A 25817-nucleotide genomic window follows, 5' to 3' on the forward strand; every position below is an offset into this window, starting at 1 on the left:
TAGCTCACACACGATTTGTATAGTAGTGTAAGCCATGGATCATGTCAAAAATAGAAACAAATAAAACTATTTGAATTTTTTGATATTATTTTGTTTTAAGATGATTTTGAAAATTTTTTGTCGCCCGTCTCGTGGTCCGTCTTTCCACCTGTTGTCTGTCTGTCTCTGTAACTCAAAAACTGCTTGGCCGATTTTGATTAAATTAGGTACCTTGTTGGGTTTTGGCTCCGGGAAGGTCTTTTATAACAATTATTAAAATCCACCGGATAGAAGCCAAAACAAATGGGTGGGGGTAAATTTTAAAAATTAGAGTATAAATTAAAATATATTGCGTGGTATTAAATAAATGGTAATTGGGTATGGAGTAAATAAAACATATTACTTTTTGAGCTAGTGGGTGAACAAGAAGAGAGCATAAATAAATTTTAGTAAAAATTCTATTTAAAACGTAATTGAATTTGGAAATAAAAAAAAGTCTTTCGGCCAGTGCATGGAAATATGTATAATGGAGGGGGGTAGATTTGGTATATCGTATGAGCTTAGGTGCCCACCAATTTTTGAAGTTTTTTTTTAATACTTAATATTAATAGGGATGCAAAAAATTGTGTATAAAAAAAAGTTTAAGAATCTCCAGGTTCTAAGTCGAAAATCCAGGACATTCCAAGACATTCCAGGTTTCTCCAGGTTGGTGGGAACCCTCTCCCACTAAATTAGCGGATAGTAAAATTTAATCCTAAACTTCAATCAGACATTTCTTAATGTTCTCACTTTGCTTTCCCACACCAGAAAGAAAAACCAGGAAATGACAATCAATAGACAGAAGATCCGACCCATCAAAATATTTACATTAGCCTTCACTCATACTGAAGCTAGTGCAACCTTGCATAACCATCATTACCATAATCCAACTCAGTAAATATAAAAAAATGAATGAGCCACCCTACACATCATTTAATTCAATAGGAAAGCTTTATCGGTGAGACATCATTAGTGAAATAAAATCTTAAATTTGTTGCAATACATGCAGCTACCCTGACTTACCGGATTCTGACTGAAATGTCCAAAATTTGAATGTCAAACATAACCTGTAAGAAAGTGACAGTGACATGTTTACTTTAAAAAAATCTATAATGTTTAGTGTGTTTGTTTTCTCTTAATGAATTATGGGAAATAAATTAACATAATTAGTTCTTATATGTCCCAGAACACTTTCAATCCTAAGGTAAGTACCAAAGGTCTTTTCCCCTAATAAGAAATAAGGCATGAAAACAAAACAAAAGGATAATTCAGCAACTGATGCCCTAAATTATTCACAGAATGGATGAGGACAAATAGCTATGATATTTTCCATTACACAAGACATTTCCTGACTGCTGCCTGACAAGACACAGACAATACTGATTGAATTGAACAACTGTGGAGATTTAACAATGAAAAGACATACAACAACATCAACAATAAAGACATGAAAAGGTATAGTGCGACAAGTTACCTGTGTACCAAATTAAGAATTAATTTAATACTCATAGAAGGCATTTATTATTTATTTCATGCTATTACTCTTTTGTATTATACAGTGCATTAACTTTGTATTTTATTTATACAGAATAAATGGTTAAATTAGATAGAAGGTTTTCTATTTGTACTTTTATTGGATGTAATAATATTATAAATTTTGACTAATTAAATGCATTCTAATATTGACCTGTAAATAAATGATGATCCATGTGAAAAAGTAACCGTAACAAGTGTTCTTGGAATTTCCATATACCTTTTAGAACACTCATATGGAATATTTTGCGAAGTGTTCATTGTGCTATTATAGAAATTCCTTTTAGCTCCAAATATTTAAATCTGTATTTAAATGAAATAAATTGTTGCTAGCAAATCGATAATGGAATATTCTCCTCGTATATTCTTAGGATATCCTAAATAGTCCGGCAACATTCAAACTTTTCAAATCCTAACCGCGCGCCATTCTTTGCCGCGCTCCAACCGTCGATGATGATTGGACGACGGCCTTCCACAATCGCCCGCCAGTCATGTTTGTAATTCCCTTTGCCGCGTTTCTTCACTTGTTCGCCGGCATTCGTGCCGTGGTGTACGAGCGAGCGTTATTCCTTTACGTGACTATTCACGAGACAAATTCCGTAAACAAATAAACAAAAATGCTACAATTAAAAAGTATGAAAACGGTGGAGAAAAAGTGCGTTAAAAATAAACGAGGGTGAAGTGTTGTAGTAGTACTGATTATAAAGTGCCAAATTAAAAAAAAAGGAGGATTTTTAGTGCGCGCGTTAAAATAACATGAAACTGCCGAAATGCCGTTCGTACAAAGGCTGATCGAACCGAAGTACCTGTCCAAGGTAGTACTGTTTAACGAGGATGGCACCCCGAAAGTTAAGGACGATGAATTATTGGCGGTCACTAATTTTACCTTGTGTAATGCCCTCAGGCAGTTGGCGTCGTTATCTTTGGTGGCCGATGATATTTTTAAGGAGTTAGGTGCTCAACTGAGCGGTGTTTATAAGAGATGTGAGGAGGCGAGGGGCAGAATCGCGGTTGTCGAGGAAAAGGTCGAGAATTTTGATCCTAAGAAGGTTCCAGTGCGTAAGTACCTTATCGTATTACATTACATTTGAGTACCCATTTCTTTGGGGGAGTGCAGCGAAGTATATGTGTATTACATTACTCTTTATTACTTACACAGGACGATGGTTTGATGTCACTCGTTGCTATTTTCATTATACCTTGTCCTTGTAGTATTTAATATTTAGAATAATTTTCATACAAAATCACATTGCTCTCGTGATTCTATTATTATCGTGATTCTAAAGATAATGACTCCATAACAGCTTCAGTTTCTATAAAATTTGAAGTAACCCGGTATTTTTCTTAACTGTGCACCAATATTATTTTATTTTAGTGTCATTGCACTAAACCTTCTCCATATAAATTCCATATTTCTTCCAAGCAATACGGTTCATAGAAACATCCGAATTTTTACCAATATTCACCATATAAAACTACAATAAAAATGCTTTGTCAGACAACAACTCTAATAACATAAAAACATTCCATGAATATACTCAAAACTTCTTAAGAATATCCTGTTTATGAATACTAGTATTATTCTAAATAGACATACCTTATATTTCCCACCAAAATATCCTTAATGAGTACTTTCAAATTTCAATGCGTTTGCCTTTAAACCTTATTATAAGATTAACTAGTTTTACCTAATTAGAATTCCAAATAGGGTTGTGAGACTATTAGGGTTGAGGATTAAAATATACCAGTCCCTGGTCTAACCCAACCCATCTTGCTTACTAAATAGAAAGAGTGATTAAATTGGGATTAAGCCACTTTATCTTAAAATCCTGTTAAGGTGGCTTCATAAATATTTTCCTCACATTATTTATTATAGTCTTACCTTCAAGAAAAGATACAGGTAAAGGCACATATGGTGGTTTTATAGCAGTTCGTTAGATTCAAGATCCAAGAGAGGGGATTTCCTTAATTTACATGTGTTTTATGCTGCTTGGGAGCCTCGTTAGCACCGCAAACGCTCTATTTTTGCCTAAAAGTTGTTAAATAACATCAAAGGAAATATTAATGTAAAACAATTTAAAAGTCCGGAAAAAATCTGTTACAAAAAAAAACGAAAGACTTAGGTTAGGATTTTACATTTGACATTGACAGCAATGACAGTTTAATGGAAGTTTCTGAATTCAAAGTAGTGTTTTGTGGGTAAATTGATCAATTTCTGAAGAAAACTCTTTGTTTCTAGTCAATTCTCTTGCGTAAACGATCCTTTATTTTTATCTATTGTAGAGCTCTGAAGATCAATTAAATATAATTCGAAACGTTGGCTATAAGCAAATAGTTCTCTTCAGAAATTGACCAATTTACCCACAAAACACCGCTTCCAATTAATTTAAGCTTAATGGACATTTGTCATTGACACTTGATAGCAATGACAAGTGCACGGAAGTTTCTACCATCTCCCTTATCGAGAATTTATAGTACGAGGTTGTAATTGATTTATATTCTTTTAAATCTCTAAATTACTTTAATAGAAAAGAAAACATTACTTGTAATTATGATTATTAAATAAAAACCAAGAAAAACATTTAAATAAAATTAAATGTATAAAAAATAATAAATTTAACGTAAGGAATAGACATTTACGATTGACATTTGACAGCCATGACAGTTGTATCTTTCCACTATCTCCGCCAATGAGAATTTAGGGTACAGGATTCTAATTGTTTTATATTCCTAAATTACTATAACAAAAAAAAGACAAATCGCTAGTGATTATGATTATTTAATAAAAAAAAGAAAAAGCGCTTAAATAAAATGAAATCTATAAAAAAAAATAAATTTATCGTTAGGAATGGACATGTGTCACTGATATTTGACAGTAATTACATAGAAGTGCTTACTATCTCCTCCAACGGGAATATATTATACTACTTTGTTAATATTACAAAATCCTTTTACTTCTTTTCTCACCAAAAATATCAAATGTTTGATGACTTGAAATGTGGTATCTTTCACAAAAAAAAAACAGAAAACGTACAAATGATATACATTTTCTAAAATATCTCGTAAAATATGAAATCTGCTCGTGCTGAGGTAACTTTAATATTTCAAGTAACATGCACGTCAGTAGGATTTCGCTTGGAGCCTGAGATTTCAACTTTTATTTATATGAGAATTTTGGTTTCATTTACCTTGTAGCTATTTACAGGTATATATACGAAATGAAGGAATTTACCCAGTTTTATCCAATCTATATAGCAACCTTAGTTCGAGCCTTAAACGTTAATCAAGGTTTAACGTTCCATTCTTGGCTAGCAACACCAAAGTGTGCAAACTCTCATTATTTTACCATTAACGATCACCTTGCAGCTTAAATTGCAACGAAATAAATAAGTGCCGCGCTTATCTTATCGTTCCTTTCAAAGATAAATTGCCATTTAAGCAACAAGTGTTACAATGATCATTATCTACAACAGGCACTGTCAATATTTTCCAACTAAGCACTTTACTTGCGAACGAAATTACCGCACAATATATTTTATTAATTAAATTGTTTACTAAGGATAAATGGGATGAATTGTGTGATTTTTTTGAGCTGGTTTATTTAAACTGGTTAATCCCACTCAATCTTAATATATAAAAACACCACGGTGACGTCACGGCAATTATAATAGCTTTGTTCGCGACGACTGTTCTGAACACATCCTGGATCAGTCAGGAATTCATCACTTCATTCTTTAAGGATATGCGCATGCGTGATTCATAACCGGTTCAGCAATATATTTTAACCGCGAACGATCTACGGACTGTCAACATCCAAATTTGCTTGGGTAAGTATTGGTTATATTTGCCGAAAACAGTAAAGATTATTAAAGCAAAGAAATGGCTAAGAAATAATGTAATAAATTTTAATGGGGTTATTTTTTCTGAGTCGATAAACATGAATCATTATAATATGGGGATGCAGCAAATCGATCCAATTCATTCGTCAGTTCTGAGCTCATTCGAAAATGTTGAAAATACATATTATCATCAAAGTGTGGGACCATGTTTTCAAAATATCCAACATTTTTGGGTACAACAACCTCGGTAACTTCTAAGAGTTTCTCGAAGTCCTTATCACTGGAACTTAAATTATCAGACATGTTAATCTAAAACAAAATCGATTTAATTAAATAGGAATTGCTGTAACTATTATTGGTTTTAAATTTAAAAATTAAGTAAAATAAGCACCAATTATCAGAAAATAAACACAAAAAGTAAATATTCAATGTACATCAGATATGTCATTAAAAATCTACTGGGCAAGCCCAGAACTCAAAATTCTAATGAGAGTCCAAAGATCGATCCTGAACAAGTAACAAAACATCCTGGAACGACAGGATTTCGAACTAGAAGATTGGAACTGGTCGCCGCGAACGCTCTTTTTAACAATGCGCATGCGAAGTAATTCTGAACTTGTCTAGGACTGTCACAGCGAACAAGGCTAATACTTCGCACTTGTGAAAATTTGGCGCGAAATTCAAATATTTAAAATAAAATAACGGAAAATGCATTGGTGTAAGTCGTCAATTTTTTTAGGCGGCACGCAAAAGTGTTGCCGGTCATAATAGAACAATTCAACAACAACAGCTGATAGGAAGTAGAACCGGGGGGTAAATAACAAAAAGCGGATATGGAAGGCATTATTGAAAACCAGTGCCGTGAATTGAAAAAGACAAAACCATTATAATCGTCTGGGCAATATATGAATAACGAAATTTGCATTTAATGCGAAAACGAATTCGTTATGTGTTTGAATAATGGGTTTTCGCGCCGTTTAGAAGAAAATTCAGTACAGAAATGCGTGGTTGTCGCACGTACGTGACTCCACTATATAATTTTTGACATTTGAATAATATAAACGAAGAAGTCATAAGGGCTTTCAGGTTTAAATTAGGTTATGAATTAGCCAATTTTCCTAAATCATTACTTAAATAATTAGTCTCTATTTGAAAGATGTCGGACGGAGGAGTGAACGGAATGACTATATCCCACTAGATTTGAGTTTATTAAAAATCCGGCTAAAATACCAACAATTGAAAAAAGAAAAACATACAAGGTAGTTATGTTAATTCCGAGGCTTAAAGAAACTACATCTTCATTGTGCTGCCCGTATACCCATATTGAATATCAATCAAGTGAACCATTATGGCACCACTCGTAAAAGATCCACACATAATAGTAGAAACGATTAGGAGTATGCAGGTTCGCCATAAAAACAAAACTTTTACGTTTGAAAGGGAACTAAAAAACGATGAAATACCTCTCGTAATCGCCGACATTCGTTCGGTTGGTTCGATTTCTCTTCGCCGACCTTGAGTCCGAAACGAAATGAATAAGCGGCGAGTATGGCGGCAAAAACACACCGCCGACCGGGATTTTACCTTTTGATATGGGTACCACCGATCTATAGTGGGTTCAGCTCGATGTTCACTAACCAATGGTCAAGGTAATTGGATGAAATAACCGAGTGGACGCTGCTGGCTGTATTTGAAAATACTTGTTATCGAATTTAGGTGGATTATGTAAGATTGAATCCAGGTAAAATGGTCATAGTGCATTTTTCTTGTGTACTACGATCACTGTCATAATACCGAATAAACGAACTGGATTCCGAACCGTGCTGAAAGGTAAACGGCCGTAATCCTCCTTGCGAAATACCTGCCGTAAAAAATTGCCCCGAAGCCAAACGGAGGGTATTTACTTTTCAGCTTTTACCCATTATTAACGGATTTTCTAGGAATATTGATAGTGTTGCTCATGCCAATGCGAGGCGCAACACGGTGGGCCCCTGAAACGCCCTCCGGCCGTCGAAGACCGGCTCTGTGGCCTCGCTCTTGGCCCGCCCGTGGATGCACTTGACAGGGTCGAATTTAGGACCCACATAAAATAACCGCATAACGTCAATGCCTACGGATTACGATCCTAAATTTAATGCAATATTGTTGGATGGTATGTATCGGCAGCTTTATAGCCCTACTTTGGCTTGATTCAGCGCCAGCACCAGAAAACCACCTACAGTTTTGACTGTTTCTGTGACTTCTAGGGTTCTATGGTGGCTTTAGGTTTTGTCTACAATAATAAAAAACTAGTTCTCATGGTTAGGTTTCGCTAAATTCGTTGTTAATTTATGGTGCATTCTGTTAACATGGAGCAATTGTGGCGCCCAACAGAATTGCGGACACAATAATATTGCTTTTGCGAATATTCGTATAAGGTTATATAGTCCATCGGATCTGTGGGAATTTGTCAATAGGCTTGAGAATTTCAAATCAAATTAAAACATGCTTTATTATCAAAAAATACGAAGTAGTTGTGGACAAAGCTTCCTATTAGATAAAATATTCGGCACTTAAAGAGTAACTAAATAGTGATTTAAAAGTACCAAATAGGAATTAAATACAAAAAGGAGAAGATATTAAAGCTAGCGAAATACAACCTTTTCCAAACCAAGATCAAAAGCTTGCACGCATAGTTTATTCCCTTTCATGATCAAGATCAGGAGAACTATAAAAATCAGAAAGACTATAAAATATTTAACTTTTAAGAAGTATTGCGATAGATCTTTTGAAGCTAATCAAAGCTTGTTGCAGGCTTTATATTATTTGGGAGATTGTTAAAAATGTGAATACTTACAAACAGCACAAGGTCAGTACCTTTAAGTTCCTAAATAAAGGCCTATAGTATAAATAAAGGGTCTCTAGGTGATTTGCAATAAGCATACTTAATTGCTTTTTTCTCTAAAACAAACACAAAAATTAAAAAGCAATTCCTATTTATAAAAAGCAATTCCATAGCACAAGTGGCTTTAAATAAGAGTATTTCTTGATTCTGAGGATATCGTATACGTGCTCACATCCCAGGGTCGAGGACAAGGTTTGCAGTTACAATAATAATCTTATAGAGACTTCTTAGAGAGAATCTCAGAGAATTTACTTCTTATAGAGAATCTTAGGCTTAGAAACTCATTATCATTAGATATTAGTTGGTTTTCTTCATCAGCCTGTATATGTGTATGATATTCAAAGCTGATGACCTCTAGTACTAAGCTAAACTTACCGGAGATCTATCTCGAAAACCATTACTCCCGCAGAAAAAACTATTTTAACTTTCTTTGTAGATCTCACTAAAATCTACAACTTATATAGTAAGCTTTATTACTGTAAAATTCATATTAGCTAAGATATTAAGAATAAAGCGTGAGTAAGTAGTTCTATACTTCACTTGCATAAAGTTAAACTTGCAGGATCTCTATCATGAAAACTACCACTTTCACAAAAAAATTACTCTAATTATTCTTATTAATCTCAGTAAAAGATATAACTTTTGTAGTAACCGTTATTATTGGAAGTTTGATATTAACTGGGATATTAAGAATAAAGAGTGACAAAAGAGTTAATTTGCATAAAGCTAAACGTCTAGGGGTTCTATCTCAAAAACTATCTGTCTCTGAGAAAAAAGTTCTCTAATTATTCTTGTAGACCTCATCAAAATCTACAACTTACATAAAAACCTTTATTACTGTGAAATTGATATTAACTGAGATATTGAAGACAAAGTGTTAGTAACCAGTTTCGTACTTAAGTATTTTTCGTACTTTCGTACTTTCTGTAGATCAAAAATTGACAACTTTTATATTAACCACTAATTTTGAAACTGATTTAGGAATTTTAATTCTTCAGACCCAAGTTTATTTGCGACAATCCTAACATAACACCCACTAGCCAGTTTCTGTCTCACGGCTAAAATGCGGTCATAAAATTTCAGCCTATCATCGATGAAAATTCCAAGAAATTTATTTTTTACTGTATATTTATGTGTAAAGAAACTTAAATACCAATACTTTTATTTTATTTACGTTAAGAGACAAGAGATTGGAATCATACCATTGATTAACCCTACTTAAATACAGTATAGCTGGTTCTAGCTTATTTAAATCCCTTGGATGTGTCAACAGTGTTTATGCCAATGTATACAAAACATAATCAGGATATTAAATACAGGGAAATTTTATTATAATATTCGCTCATTAGCGCTGTATGATGTACTCAAGACGGTTTACCTTCCATTTCGCTTCATTCAAGAGCATTACCAGCAAACAGTCCATAATTTTGACTGATTTTTTAACTTCTGTAACTTTGTTTTGAGAGTCCTGTCATTCGTGTTTCGTCTACCACTATACAAAAATTATTCTGTCAAGGCTAAGTGTCGCCAAATTCGTTGTTACTCTCTAGAGCATGCTGTTAACAGAGAGCATTTGTGGCGCCCAACAGATAATTGCGCACACAGTAATAGAGCTTTTCCCAATATTCGGATTTGGAATTCGTACCTGTAAAACCTGTTATATGGTTCCTCGGATGTATAGGAATTTATCACTAGGTTCGAGAATCTCGTTCACTTATTTTATCAGAGTTTAAAACTGATTTGTGACTTACACATAGATTAGATAAAGTAGAAAGATCTAATTTAAAGCTTACATACACTCATTGGTATCACTTCCATTAAGCGAATGATAAACTTTGGTAATGTCAGCGAACTGATGGAAACAACAAATACTAAGATGTTAAATGAAAATCACATGTATACAAAGAAAAAAGTAAGGGACCAGGAACACTACCCTGTGGAACTCTGTAACAATTACATTAAATAAAATGTCGAGTAAAAAAATATCTAAAATAATATATCGACACACGCTTTCCCAAATGCAGGATTGAACTAAATTCTGACAAATCGTCCATATGTGTAGTCTCAATTTTATAGGACAATTGTGTGGTATTTGCTAATATTAAATCAATAGTGGAACTGCAGTTCGAAGAAACTTTAGTAGGAGAGTTAACAATTATATGGTTTAACACATGTGTGGGAATTTATCACTAGGCTCGAGAATTTCGTTCACTTATTTTTTCAATTACAATTCTAAATTTAATATTAAACGCAGTACAGTTGGGCTGCTTAGGTCAGTCCCTTGGATGCTATGTGTTAACCGTATTTATGACAGTGTATACAAAACATGATCAGGATATTGAATGCAGAAAACTTTCATAATAATATGCGCTGTATGTTGTGCTCAAGACCGTATACCTTCACTTTCGCTTGGTTCAGCACGAAGCACCAGCAAACAGTATATGGTTTTGACTATTTTTTGACTTCTAGTATTCTGTAATGGGTGCATGTTACTCCCAAAATTATAAAAAAAATTATTGTATCAAGCTTAAGCACCGCCAAGCAGATAATTCTAAACAAAACTTTAGATGCTCACTTTTGCTTGATTCAGCAGGCAACCGTTTAAACGGTTTTTAATTGCTATATAGACTTCAAGGATGGGTATCTGAATCTCCTACAACACTGATACAAAAAAATTATGGTATTAGTATTGAGCGTCACCAAATTCGTTATTACAATCAGGAACCAATTGTGGCGCCCAACAGATATTTAGTTGTGCTCGATAAATGTTCGCAACTGGAATCCGTCCCTGTAAAAACTGTTATAGGTCCCATCGGATGTGTGGGAATTTATCTCTCGGCTCAAGAATTTCGTTCACTTTTACTTTACCGATTTCTCAGGAGAGATCGCACTCCATTTTATCCACGACACGGAAAAGTTATTCGGAAACTTATCAGTCTTGATCTAGGGAGCTCGGATTCGACTCGCTTATAAGTAAGTCTCCGTGTTTTCCGTTTTTTTTTTCTCCATTATTAGGTTTTGACGAGCAAAAAAGTGAAATCGCATGCACCCAAACCAGAATCGTGCCGTGCGCGGGATTATGAGCCTTGATATTTAGAAGATTTACCATGCACACCATTACCGTGTAGGTGTATTTTCAATTCGTGTTCTAACAATTGCTGCGAACCGAAATGAATTGGAAAACCATCATAAATGATTATAGTACTCGCTTAGACCGTTAAGAAAGTAGACATGCAATGAGTGGAATCCATTGCGGCGCGCATTCCTTTAACATATGGTCGTAACAAAACAAGACCAATTCTTGCCTTTCGGACATGGCCAAATAGGGACAATGGTACTCAAGTATCGAGTACTCGCGGAGTGGAAGACGTTACGAAAGAAACGGTGAAAATTTTACCGGGTGGTCGTCTGATGCGTTTTGTCTCTGACTGGCTACCGCCGTATCATTTCAGGTTTTTTTTTGGGTTGTTTGTTTGACCCGTGGTACCTTTTTATAGAGCTGCTATTGATAAACAATGATATTCATCTATTAATCACACAACGGCAGCACCAACAAAGAATTCCCTTTGAAGTGTGCCGCCATGATTACCGAACTTTTGCACGCGCGAGCAAGTTCGTCTACTGTGAACAGGATTAATAATTAGTCTCTAAAAGTATCTGTCAATGTTTGCTCGTGAACATTGTCTTAAAAATAACAAAATAGCACGCTTAAATTGATACCTACTCATCATTATACAAGCATAAAACCTGCTCTGACAGATCTGTTACAGAGGGTAACACTTCAGAATCATGATCATGATCAAATAATGAAGTAAAAATAAGGGCAGTTGTAGCAGATGCGCCCTTCCCATAGACGCCGACCTTTTTGCATCGTGTACTCGAACATTTGGCCCTTTTTTTACATTGTCCGCCTATTAAAAGGTAACTGAAAATCTGCGACATATTGTGCATTATGTGCATGCGGGGATACACTTCAGTAAGCACGTGGTTTTATTGGGCGTATGTTTGAATTTTAAATTGAAACCACTCGCTTTATTGATATTATTCGACACTTGACGAGAGGATTAGAAATGGTATCTCATAAATCATGCCTGGGATTACTTTATTCCCTTAATCAAGTTGAAGTCAGTGGTTTTTCTGCAAATTCAGTTGTTATGAACCCTTGAGTTCTTTGGTCAAACCTCTTAGCTGGATAAGAGATTCTTTGAGGTTTGATATTTTCATATTAATGCTTTCAATCACTTTTAAACCCAAATGAAGTTTGTAAAGGAATAGGTATGCTCTCAATATGCAAGTCTTGGTTTTTGGCAGTTTCAAGTGGTATGCTTTGGAGTCAAATGTCTTTAAATACTGCACAAGGGAGTCTATAACTTATTTATCTTTGTGCTAAATAGAGACAGGCTTATACCAATAAACACCTTGTATTTTTAAGTTTGTATACACTTGAAACATGTGCTTGTAATGAGTCTTCGGGTGATGGCTAATAACAGAATTTAAATAAAAATCCATCTCGCACACCTTTTGAAAGAGAGACAGAGAGGCCCGCTGAAGAGCCGAGAAAAGGAAAAAAAGGACTAGTAAATATCCGATGCGTGAGAACCGACCTCTAACATGTTTCCTCTCGGAAATTTAACGGACCCACAGCGTCCCTTTATGATTTTGTTGGGGCGTTTCATTCACCTTAAAAAGATCTTAAGAAAATAAATATGCGGTCTCGGACAAAAGGTTCGAAGGTAAGGGTTATTTTTAAAATTTTATAATATTTGCGTAATATTTAAAACGTTTAAGTGTTGTGAAACCCCTACTTTTGCATACGTGATAAATTATTACGTCACTATTCTATGTGATGAAGTCTCTATGAGCCATTTTAGGTTAAAATGAGTAAACTGGTCGCCTATCTTGAATTTCATGACGGTAAACGATAGGCAACTTTCCGAACACGTGCTCAAAAAACTTTATTTTTTGCGATTTCTTTCACTAGGGGATCATTCACTTGGTGTCAATAAACTAGAGATAACCTACTCGCTAGACCTAAACCGTTGCACCAGATGCATATTTAAACAACCGAAAAATTAAAATACTAGATACTAGATAGTGTGAGGCCAAAAGGTTTAAATTGTTTATTTTTATTACTTCCTGTCGCCTGCACAAAGTGGGAAAGTAGGTCTTAACAAAATAAACATTTGATTTATGTCGGTGAGACATTGAGAAATGTCGTAAATGATACCCCGGTGGGAATAATTAAAAAATTATTATGTGTCGGAATGGACTTTTTCAATTTAAGGTTATTATCGGGTGTCGAAATATAGGATAGAAAATAGGAAATTATATGAGAATGCAGGATTTTTTAAAATCTGTCCATACTTCATAGCTGTCTTGGTAACAATTAAATATAATAATTGTCTTCTATCAATAACATCATTACATCTCTTACATTCTTTAATGAGTTAAGAGAATAGTTTGCACCTTTTCTTTTATTGAATTGTAAGTAGACAAAGAGGAGAGAGATTTCAACTGTCAAATAAAATCTTATTAACACTAACTAAACTTGAAGATGTACTTTGTAGACAGCATTCGAACCGCGTAGTTATTTGGTCTATATGACTTCCTATTAATTTATTGGCCGCGAGACTATACGACGACAACGCAATTTATTAATTAAAACTTTTCTTTTGTTGAATCTTTTGAGTATGTTCTTCTTATTTATGATCTTAAAAGATGACGTTTGACCAATATGTCATTTTGGTCCAATGTCAATGGATGAGCTGCCAAATTTTAAATTTGAGAGCCAATTAGTTACCGGTTTTTCTCCAAATTACCTTTAAAATATAATGTAATCTTGAATTAATTGCATTAACTCATTAATTTTATTTAGTTACCTTGCCACCTTATTAACTTTGACATTTCACTTAGCGGTTGTGAGACTTGACATTGACAAGTGTCAAATTTTATATGAAGGTTCCTATTGAGGAAAATCCTTTTCGATATTCATACTTTATAACTGTCAAAATCAAATGTCCTTGTGCACGTCACAACCAAATATAATAACTAATAATAACTAGAAATCCAATATCGAGATGTAACACCTGTCAATGTCATATATTTCAACAGGCAAATAAAATCCTATTAATATTGATCTTGAAGATGTATTTTGTAGACAGCATATTGAACCGCGAAATTTGCAGTCTGTACGAATTCTTATTTATTAACCTCCTGAGCATACGATGTCAATTCAATTTATTAATTAAAATTTTTTTCACTTGAATTTTTTCTTAATAATCACCTTGACAGTGACTTTTGACAAATGTGACGTAATGATAGATGACAGCTGTCACATTTCAAATTTAAAAACCATGAGTTACCGATTTTCGATACGGCACATGTGCAATATACATTATATTATACAAATTATGTTTGGAATTAACTGCATTAACTGATTAATTTTATTTATTTACCTTGCCGCCTGACTAAATTGACATTTCAGTTAACCGTTATGAGACTTGACATTGACAGATCTCATATTCTATATTAAGTCATATTTTAAAGCTATCTTTGAGAAAATCCCTATTCGCTATCCATACCTGATAACTGTCAAAATCAAATGTCTTTTTACACGTCACATCCAAATATATTATATATGTTATCTGTCAACAATGTCAGAATATCTCTCGCATCCTTGATTTAATCAAGAGAACAATTTCCGTCTTTTCAGATGTATGATTTATTGGCCGCCTGATCATACAATGTCAATGCAATCTATTAATTAAAATTTTTCTTTAACCGAATCTCTTGAGTATATTCCTCTTAAATATGACCTTGACAGGTGACAAATATGACTGCAATGACATTTTATATGTGACGTAACGATAAATGGCAGCTGTCTCATTTTGAATTAAGGCAATTAATTTTGGCAATGGCGTGGTTCTATATGCTGTTTGCAAGCCTTTTTATTTATTGAAGTGATTATTCAATGTCAAGGTAATTTTGAAATAGGTATTTTACTCTTTTACATCCTTTTTGAAATCAAATCTCTTCTTAGTTATAACGTTGACAGATGATGTCATGTTCACTTCATACCGTTGACAAATATGCAATTGCAATACTACTTCATATGTGACGTAATGATAAATGACGGCTGTCAGATTTTGAAATAAGGCAATGCCATTATTTATTGAAAGGATTATTCAACGTCCATTTAATTGACTATCTTAAATTTTAAAATAGGAATTTTACTCTTTTAAATCATTTTTAAACCGAATCTCTGAGTCAACGTCCTTATTAAAAGGATTGTATTTCAGTTACGACGGACAGATGACGTTTCAGATTATACCGTTGACAAATATGTCGTCTTCAGTGAATACCGTTGATGTTTGATGGATAATAACTGTCAAATTTCAAATTTGAAAGCTGAGTTTCCGGTTATTCCATAAGTCGCATGCGCAATATTCATTATATTTTACAAATTATATTTGGAATAAACTTTATTAACTCATTAATTTAATTTAGTTACTTTGCCACTTTATTAAATTTGATATTTAACTTTACGGTTATGAGACTAGACAGTAGACATTGACAGGTGTCATATTTAATATTACAGTTCCCTCTGAAGAAATTCCACTAACTAATCAGATTTTGATACAAACTGTCTAATTAATCATAGAGCTCATGAAATGATATATCGTTATCGACTTAGGTTGACAGAGTTGACATTGAAAGATGTCATTTGGCAATTGACAGTTATCAGATCGCGAGATAAGGCTCCCTTTACATAATACAGTAAGTTGTTTTAAAGACTGAATTTGACGTTTCTCTTAATCGGCATGATACTCGACGGTGACAGGTCATAATTTATATTAAGGTTCCTTTTGAGGAAATCCGTATTTGCTATTTCTGTCTATTTGCATCCATCTAAAGGAATATAATTAATTAATCAGATTTTGATGCAAATTGCATCCTTAATTAATTAGAGAGCTTACGAAATAATATATCGATATCGATTTAGAATATCTGACAGATGACAACTACATATTTGACATTGAAACATGACATTTGGCATTGACAGGTGTCAGATCTCGAGATAAGTCTCTCTTCACATTTTATCGTAATTCAAGTGGCACTTCTCCGACTAAAAAAGGTGCAAATAGCCCCCGCCTAATTGAACTTACTCATTATTATTAACCCTTAAGCCGGGATAAAAATAATGAGGCTAATAAAAAAAGATTTTCGCCCTTTCGTGTCAGCTTTAGATTTAAAACCCCATTGTATTCGGCACCTTTGTGTGTAAAATACTCATTTCTTTATATGCTTGCGCCATTCATTGGTATTATTGTTCGACGAAAGAGAATGGAATTTTCGAATTTGGCAGCATAAAAATAATGTTCGATTGTCAGTTGAAAATTTCATATAGGTACAGGGTGACTTGTAAATAGTTGAAATTGTGGTTTTAAGTGCGCTCCTGTCCTATGTGTGACATTGCGTGCGCAACTCCTCGGTGGTGTCAAAGAAAGCACGACAGGACCGTAGTACAATTTTTGTTTGGTGCTTTCAAACCCACTGAAAGGCGTATTAAATATAGTAGGAATTCTCTGCAATTTCGAAGGTAATTCCTATGTATATGGGCTGCTAATAAGCGGGTATGAAAGACAAAGAGTCGCTAATCAGATATCTTATCCATATACATATACGGACGTATTATATGTCGAAAAAAGCGTAGGTAGACGTCGTGCTTCAGTCATAAAAGGAATCGCTTAATAATTTAATCATCATAAAATGCCGACTTTCATTTAAAATTAAATATACAGGGTGTACCCGTAAAAGTCCGTTTTTTTAAATGGTATGCTGCCTTGTTAGCCCAGTTCAATATTTAAGTTATTTTTTCGTTAAATTCAATAAAACCTGTGCAAATAAAAGAATGCCTCGGAAGACAAATATTGGTAGATCCCATTACAGCCGATACCCTTTCTCGGTTGTGTGTCTCTGTGAAATATTTATTTAAATCAGTAAAATCTTTGGTTAAATATGGATAATGTTTCAGACAGTTTGGATATGTTTTATGTCGAGGGGTAAATAAACCCTAAGATGTTCTTAACAGGATATAGAGATTGATTTTTCTGTCCACTATCAAATTGTGTTTTTCTTGTGTTGTTACATACAAAAAATAACGTAATAACTATAAACGTAAAAATCATTTAACTTGTATCGTAAAACACGAAAAAGAACCATGATTCATGCCCTAATTAAGTCAATAATGAAAAAAAACACTTCACGTCTCAGCGCTATTGTTAATTTACTTTGAACACACATGAACGGAAAAGAAAAACTCCGGTTCGCCGCCTTTTTAACGACACTTCAAAGAAACGAAAACATTTAGCAGTAAGTGCGAAAGTTGAAACTTTTTATGGTTAATAGACGCCAAATTGTAATGGGAAAGTGGTGAACTTATAGGGGTCATAACGTTACCTGTAGAAACCTTTTCTAATTTAGGTGACAAATTAAATACCCTGCAGAATAACACACTTTAAACCCCAAGAGGGTGCATGAATATCAGTTTAATTGTGTTGTAGCAGGAAAGGGATAAAACGCCTTGGGGGCTATTTATAGGGTAATTAGTTTTGAAGTTTAGGAACTGTTAGGAAAGGTAATATTTGGTTTAACTGATCTTTGTACATTTATGGAAGAAATCTCTTTATTTTAGCGCATTTTTACTCCATAATGTTTTAAGGAAATGACCCACATTTCAGCAATAATCTGGCCATAGGGTTGCATGGTACATTGAGTTGCAAGTGTAATTTTTAGCTCCTGGAATGGAATACCCCCATTTTTCTGCTAAATTTTGAATTTGGACCTTGATTACCATTTTTATTTTTTTAAATGCGAGCATGTACTATGTGTGGAAGGGGAATGATTACAGTATAGTATCCTTTTGACAGAGAAACTTTTTAACATCTTCTACTCAAGACAAAGAAAGAGTGAGACTTTCCACATTTCATAGTAAATAAACATTGATCCAATTGCCCATAAACTTGAACCAAATACAAACACCGGAAGATCAGTGAACTTGAGTGAAAATCCGCATCTATTTTAAAATCCATATGGACGCGTGGGCAGACGCATTGACACCTAAACGATGTAATGCACTTTAAAAGCTCATTAATATTAAACGTCTCGTACTAAATTTTATGCCGGATTTATTTATGCATTATGTACCGGGCGTGGATTATGATGGGCATTTTATTGCCTGTTTTAAATGATAATCCGGTAGAGGAGGCGAATTTTATGCGTAATTCTTTGGGAGGTTCTCGTGTACCTTGCAAGGTAAAATTTCTCATGATGAATCCTATGTCGAACCGTCAAGAGACGTATGAGTGCGATACATCATTTTAAAGGTAATGAAAAACGCCCTTAAGACTCGTAATAAAGATTCCGTATTAAAAAAAAGAGGGTTAGTAGATTACAACTTTGCAACACTGTAACAGAAGCATTCAAATTGACAACTATTTTCTATAGTTCAAGAGCCGTCGTAATTAATATATGTTGTGCAAAAAAAATAGTTAAAATTTTCCAAAAAAAAAAACAGGTAGAATTTTTTATATATATGCATGTTTTTATATATATTTAGAATTTTTTTATATATATTTTTATATTTATTATTATGCGCTATATACCAATCACAGTTGGTATACTTTGGTAGTATACGTTGGTACTATAAACAGAGTGATTTTGAAGTAAAATAATGACCATTAAAAAAAATTGCAAAAATAGAATTTTCTTTTTCTATTTTGTTGGTAGAGATTTTCTGTATATTGTGGTTTTTTTTATGTGGATACACCGTTTTTTCTTTTAAATGTGTCGAGCACATTTAGCCACAAGTTCCAAGTGGAACAACGATATTCATGTTATATGATGGCTCTTATCTCACAGCCACCTATACACCTGTGTCTCAAACAAATTAGAAAAACTCATTGGTTTACTAATTATCTAAAAACTTATATCTAACTCTCTATAATATAGATATCTGCTTAAATCAATTATTTTAATATCTGTGCTTATAATACGCATTTACTTTATTTTGATATATCTGTCGTAGCCAGATTACAAAACCTGTCGTTTTATAAACGGCGGCCACGTTGTCAAATATTAATTGTCAACTCATTATTTTGCTATCTGGCTAGCCATTTTATAAAACTACGCTGACTGCTTGGCCCGATTATTAAACGCTAAAAAGACATCTCATCGTTTGATATTATGAATTGTGAAAAGTGATGCATTTTAGTCTTTTAAAAAACGGCGGCCAGTATTAACCAGATACTCACATTTGATCCATAATTTCAGTTTTGCTTGGTTCGTTTAGTTACAACTCTTCTTGGTTTGTTTAGTAGGGGAAGGTGTCCTAAAATGACATACTTTTTATTTAAACCTTGGTTATGCAAAAACCATTTAAGATAATTAACTCAAAATAATACACCACGTTGCTTTAAATAAACTTTATTGACCAACATAAACAAAAATATTTCAACTCTATTTAAAACTTGTAAGAAAATGCATTTTAAAAAACGTTACACTATGTCGTTTTACAAACATGTATATTGTAAAATGACACAGTCGTGGGGTATAAAATGATATATACTTAAAACAAGTGATGATAACACAAATAGAACTTATAAAATATAGTTAAATAAAGTAAGCTAATAAGGAATTAGTCTTGGCAAATCTCGCAAATAAACTTTTTGACTTTTGGAGAAACTCCAGCACATTCGCAATGTGCCCAATTCTGGCACTTCATACAACTAATCCAAGTCTCCCTGGATCGAGAATTTTTGAATAGATCGTTGCAATAAAGGCATGCCACTTCATCTTCATAATCCTCGGCTGCAAAAGTTCAAATCTTCTTCACTTTCGCTTCGTGCAACAAAACTTGTCTCACCTGAAAGGTTCTTTTTAAATTGACGCACATTTTTTCGCAATTTCTTTTCTTCCTTTAGCTTTAACTCTTCTAAATTGGGAGTAGTTGTTAAGACTCCGGTTATAGTTTGTCTGGTCTTCCTTTTTTTGGTTCCTCTTGCTACAGGCACTGGCGAAATTTCCTGTAGAGAAAACAATTTCCTTAATGGTTGATTTTATTTATATTGCTTTCTGTCTGATCACCTCTCTGTTCATTTTCTTTATCGACACTTTTGCCTTGTTTTTGTCGCATTGCTTCTTCTGTAACACCAATTACTGTTATTTCATTGCTTGTTGATGCGGTTGTTCTGGGCGATGCGATGCTCCCTCTTCTATGGTCGGTTCTAATAATCTATTTGTTGTCTCAACCGGCTCAAAAAACTCGTCTGGGAAAATATGTGGATTAAATGGATAAATTCCCGTATTTAAAAATGCGCTTGTGGCATTTTTAATTGTAGCTGCTTTCCCGTAAGCGGACGTAAACAGTTCACCAATTTGATGTAGTGTTATTACTCTCCCTGGATGGTTTTTCAACCAAAATGCACATTCCTGGCTATAAAATGTCTTTAGTGGACCATAGAAGCTGACATCCAGGGGCTGCATACGATGGGTACAGTGGGGAGAAAAGCATAACGGGATTATTCCATTTCTTCTGGCAAACGTCAAGGAATTTAATGATTTGTGGCTAGTGTGTCCATCCAGAAGTAATAAAACTTTTGAGTCGGGAGAAGCTTTAACAAAAGTCTGAAAATGCTTTAACCACAAAGCAAAGGAATCAGATGTCATCCATCCAGTGTCGTTAAATAATCCCAAAGAACCTGGAGGTAAAGCATCTAAAAGTTCCTCCTTTCTATTTTTCCTAGGGAAAATCAAAGCAGGTGGCACAAAATTACCTACACTATTCATGCAGCAAACACATGTTACATGCTAACCTCTTTCAGCACTGGTTAATAATCCTACTTGTTTTCTTCCAGTTTTGGCAAAAAATTTTGAAGGCCTTTGCATTGTGGGCAAACCACTTTCGTCCATAATGTAAATCCGATGCACATCAATTTTTTCTTTTTTTAGGGTATTTTCCAACGTATTAAAAAAATTTTGCACTTGTGGCCTATTAAATGCCATGGCTCTAGCCGCAGACACAGCTTCAGGCTGCCTTAGAGATATTTCAGGATGTCGCATACGAAATCCTCTCAGCCACTCTCATCCAGCGCTACGATCTTTAAATCTATTTGGAATGCCATTTTTAGTGGCAAACTCATACGCAAGTTTCTTTGTATCTGTTGTTGTTATCCCGAACAATCTAGACTCAAGTAATAGTATATGCTCAACTAACTCCCTTTCTTCGTCTTCTTTAAATGTGCTTGGAAATCGACCCAAAACTTTCTGATAGTCCTTAGCTCTTTTGTTTGTATCATTGATGTTCTTTCACGTTTTCCCACCATAATGTAGCTAAAAATAAACAAAAAATACAATATTCCTTAAATTTAAATTAATTTGATGTTTGTTTGTAAAATGACATAGTATGCCATTTTACCTTCATGCCTATCTGTGTCGTTTTACCCGCACTAACAGATAGTTCTTTGTTAATGCAGAATAATCTTATTTCATATTAAACGACATTTCCGCGCACGTGAATCTGAAGTATACACTTACATTTAAATACTAACCCTGGTTTTACTTTAAAATCAGCACAATTTCGTAATAAAAACAGACTTTCAAAACAGCACATGCAAAATAATTTTTTTTTTTGAGGTTATCTTCTACATATCATAAACGTAAAACAAATAGAGTGCCCACATGATATCTCGTCTTGGTTTGTGACATGCAAGCAAACTATTGACTAGATGGCGCCAGCAGTTGGAGAATAAATACCGCTATGTCATTTTAGGACACCTTTCCCTACTCTAAAAATATGGATCCTGTTAAAGTAGCTTGTGGTCCCTTGGTTGCTACTTTGTACAGTGGCACAATAATTCATCTTTCCATAGGGTTATAGGGCGATCACCTTATAAAGCTTTGTTTGGTGTGGATTTTCAGGTTAGGCTTTATTCAAGTAGCTTACCGCATGAAACAGTTAAAAGCATTTCGACAGAAGAGGATTGAGAAGATATGATGAAGGAAAATTCAGTAAACAGCTTCGAGGAAAGCGACATTATCGTAAAAAATATTCCAAATAAGACAGAACCAGATTCAGAGATCTTTAACATTGACGACATACCAGTTGTCTTGCAGGATATTGTTGTGAGAGAAGAAGGTCCGTGCAATGGGCATCAAAGTATTTCCGAAGTGGTAGTAATGGATCAGGACAATGTCGAAAAGAATAATTATATGGATGGTAATATTATTTTACAGACAACGCATGAAATAAATCAGGTTGAAGAATTTCCAAGTTTTTGGGTAATGGGTTAACTTCGGAGTCAACGATTATTAACTGTATAACCGAAAATGAAAATGTTTTTAATAAAGAAAATGGGGCAAAACGAAAACTGTGCTTATCCTGTGATGAAAGCGAAGCGATATGCAATATTTGTGAAAAGGAAGAATTAATAAAAACAGAAAGAACACAATGTACAATTGGCCAAAAACGCAGCTGACCAAATGGCCCAAATAACTAAAATAAAATTCAAGGATTTGCAAGTGGGGGAACATATGTCTGTGGAAGTTCCAAAATTTGATAGGGGTCCCCTTAACCCAAAAGGGGTACTAGGAAATATTTTGGATATACAAAATTGGGTATACCAGATAGGTACAGAGCATGGTCGCCTTAATCGATGGTTTTCCAGAGACGAATTAAATCCAGTTGGCATTTCTAACTTTAATCCGTTTGCCACATCTGATATTAATATCTCTCTAAGGGAAGCAGTTTCTAAGGTTTCGCAATTTGGAGGACAAGGTTTTAAGAAATGTCAGTGCAAACCTAGTAAACTGCAATGCTGCACTAAGAGATGTCTTTAACGCTCGCGGAAAATGTACCAGTACCATTTTAGTGGTCCATGTTCCAATAAATGAACTTTTTTCTCATCAACGCTTATTTTGTTTTTTTTTTTATTTAAGTATGCTTATGTATACATAATACATAATAAGAATATTAAATGTTTATTTATTTGTTTTATTCATAAAATAAAGCGTATTAACATATTCATCTAACTGTCTTATAGCTACAAGGACGATTTTTTATCTGCTTAGTGCTGCCAAATATGTATGTTGATATCAATAATTTATATTTTATTAAATACTTTTAAACAGAATTCGTATTTTACAAACCAACTGAAATACTCCACCCGCAAGAATGTTAAACCGTGAAAACATTACCGTTTGACATTCTGGCAAAGTTGTCATGGTCGTTTTATAAAACGCCTAGTCGTTTTATAAAATGGCTAGCCAGATAGCAAAATAATGAGTTGACAATTAATATTTGACAATCTGGCCGCCGTTTATAAAATGACTAGGCGTTTTATACAGCGTTTTATATGTTTTAACGACAGCTTTTATAATCTGGCTACGATATATCTACTACCTAATAGAAAAGAATAGAACATTTACTTTTGAAAATTTTAGACAGGGTCATTCCCTTCTCGCCTTGGAGTCCAAGCAAGGCTTTGTTTTAATTTAAGACAATACAGGTGACTCGGATAGGTAGGAATATAGCACTAGGAAAATCATAGGGAGTGTCTTTAACTAGCTTATATTTTACATCCTATGTCTAATTTTATCTATCTTATCCTAAACTAACATAATATACTATTATAATTTTACTATTCATTATTGCAAGTCTAGTTTTTATGTGAATTATATTCTATTTTTACATAGCTTTAAAAATTTTACAAAAATTGCTTCTAGTTTTTTATTTTTGGTAACTTCTACCATAAGAGTTGCGTGGCAGATTGGAAGTAAGGATAGTTATCCAAGTTCCATGTTTAAAAATTGAATGGCTTGAGAATTGTTTTTACAAGCAAAAACTCTATGATTCAGTTCATCAATTGACTGATTATCACAATCGAAAATTTGTTTTTTTTACTTTGAAGTCAGTGGTTGTCGATGAAGATTAAACATTCTTTTTAGAATTCAAGGTGACCACTTATATTAAAGTCAAAATTCTAACATACTGATCTTTGAAAATGTTGCTTATTGTTCAAACTTGCCTAAGCAAAAATTCCAACAATTTTAGCATTTATCTGCAGTAGTGTCTAAAGAGAATGTCTATTCTGTAAGGTAATTAGTCACTTAACAGTCTAAAATCTGAAAAACTTATTGAACTATTTTTGTTAAACAAAACACAGGATATTCAAAAAAAGTATTGTTTGAAAATATTGCTTAGGGTGTAAACTAGTCCAAGCGAGAATTCCAAAAATATCAGCAATTTTAGGCCGTAGTGTCTAAAAAGAACGTCTACTCTGCAAGGTAACCAGTCACTTTGCAGTCCAAAATCTGAAAACCTCACTGAACTATTTTTGTCAAATAAAAAGCAGGATATTCAGAAAACTATTCTTTGCAAATGTTGTTTATGGCTCAAACTAGTCCAATCAAAAAATCTAAAAATAACAGCATATTTGGGTAGTAGTGTTTAAAAGGAATGTCTACTTTGCAAGGTAACCACACAATTTGCATTCCAAAATGTAAAAAATGTATTGAACTATTTTCGTAAAACAAAAAGCAGGATTAACGAAAAACAAATAAAAACACAAAGTCACGGTCTCACAACATGTAATTAAACGGGCTACACGTGTTTCGCTCTAGTTAGAGCATCATCAGGCCTAAAATAAAAATACTACGTAAACGAAACTAAAAACTTACATAAAACAATAAAAAATCTTTAAAAGCCATCCACACACTTCACAGTACATAAATAAACAATAATTTTAAGGTTATAAATTGTACAAAGCAGAAATTAAAAAAAATAAAAAGTGGAACGCAACAACATAGACTCAACGAGAATCGAACCCGGTACAACAAGGTTATAATTATAAATGTAAAACCTCTCGCCTATACGGACCTAATACTAAAACAACTTAACACGTTAGCAATGTAAGTTGAAGAAAGTGACTACAAGGAAAATGTTAAACGATACTTAGCTAAATTAAATTGTCAAAAATTAAATTAGGTTCAAAAGTAAACACATCATTCATACACACGAGAACAGGACTCTTTTTAGCTTTTGTAATTTCCATTTTCTCCAGAAGGTCAAGCTTCTTACCTTTAGGGCATTCATGAAGCATTTCAGCTCCCACCCCCGGAGAAAAATTATGAGTAGAGGCCAGCAAATGATTCGCAAACGCTGATTTGGTGTCACTGACATTGGTATTTTTAAATTTTTCAAAAAGCGCTACGTGTTCTTTAAAAAGCAGGATATTCAGAAAATAATTTTTTACAAATCTTTATGGTTCAAACTAGTGCAAGCAAAAATTTCAAAAATGTAAGCGTTTTTATGCAATAGTGTCTAAAAAGAATATCTACTCTATAAGGTAACCAGACACTTTAGTCCAAACTTGCCTAAGCAAAAATTCCAACAATTTTAGCATTTATCTGCAGTAGTGTCTAAAGAGAATGTCTATTCTGTAAGGTAATTAGTCACTTCGCAGTCGAAAATCTGATAAACTTATTGA

General features: G+C 33.8%; 1 protein-coding gene and 2 long non-coding RNA genes across 5 annotated transcripts in view; 2 read left to right on the forward strand and 1 right to left on the reverse strand.

Annotated features, from left to right (window-relative positions):
• LOC126741559 (uncharacterized) overlaps positions 1-4982 on the reverse strand; it is a 35850-nt gene extending 30868 nt beyond the window's left edge. The window contains exons 1-4 of one of the 3 annotated variants that reach the window (XR_007662223.1): positions 4740-4982; positions 3434-3580; positions 3149-3380; positions 2707-3026 (exon numbers count right to left, since the gene is read on the reverse strand). This is a non-coding gene — a long non-coding RNA (uncharacterized LOC126741559). Of the gene's footprint in view, positions 1-2706; positions 3027-3148; positions 3381-3433; positions 3937-4739 lie in introns of those variants that run through there. The other 2 variants (XR_007662221.1, XR_007662222.1) reach the window with 2 other exon arrangements.
• Positions 570-1630, forward strand: LOC126741560 (uncharacterized). The gene is made up of 2 exons (XR_007662224.1): positions 570-1222; positions 1317-1630. It is a non-coding gene; the product is annotated as an uncharacterized LOC126741560 (long non-coding RNA).
• The window catches only part of LOC126741554 (uncharacterized), a 136375-nt gene continuing 112621 nt past the window's right edge, over positions 2064-25817 (forward strand). The window contains exon 1 of the mRNA XM_050448014.1: positions 2064-2610. Coding sequence (XP_050303971.1) covers positions 2322-2610 — 289 coding nt within the window. The 5' untranslated portion in view covers positions 2064-2321. The remainder of the gene's footprint in view (positions 2611-25817) is intronic.

This window comes from Anthonomus grandis, chromosome 10 (genome assembly GCF_022605725.1).
Source record: "Anthonomus grandis grandis chromosome 10, icAntGran1.3, whole genome shotgun sequence".
In the NCBI taxonomy this organism is placed as follows: domain Eukaryota; kingdom Metazoa; phylum Arthropoda; class Insecta; order Coleoptera; family Curculionidae; genus Anthonomus; species Anthonomus grandis.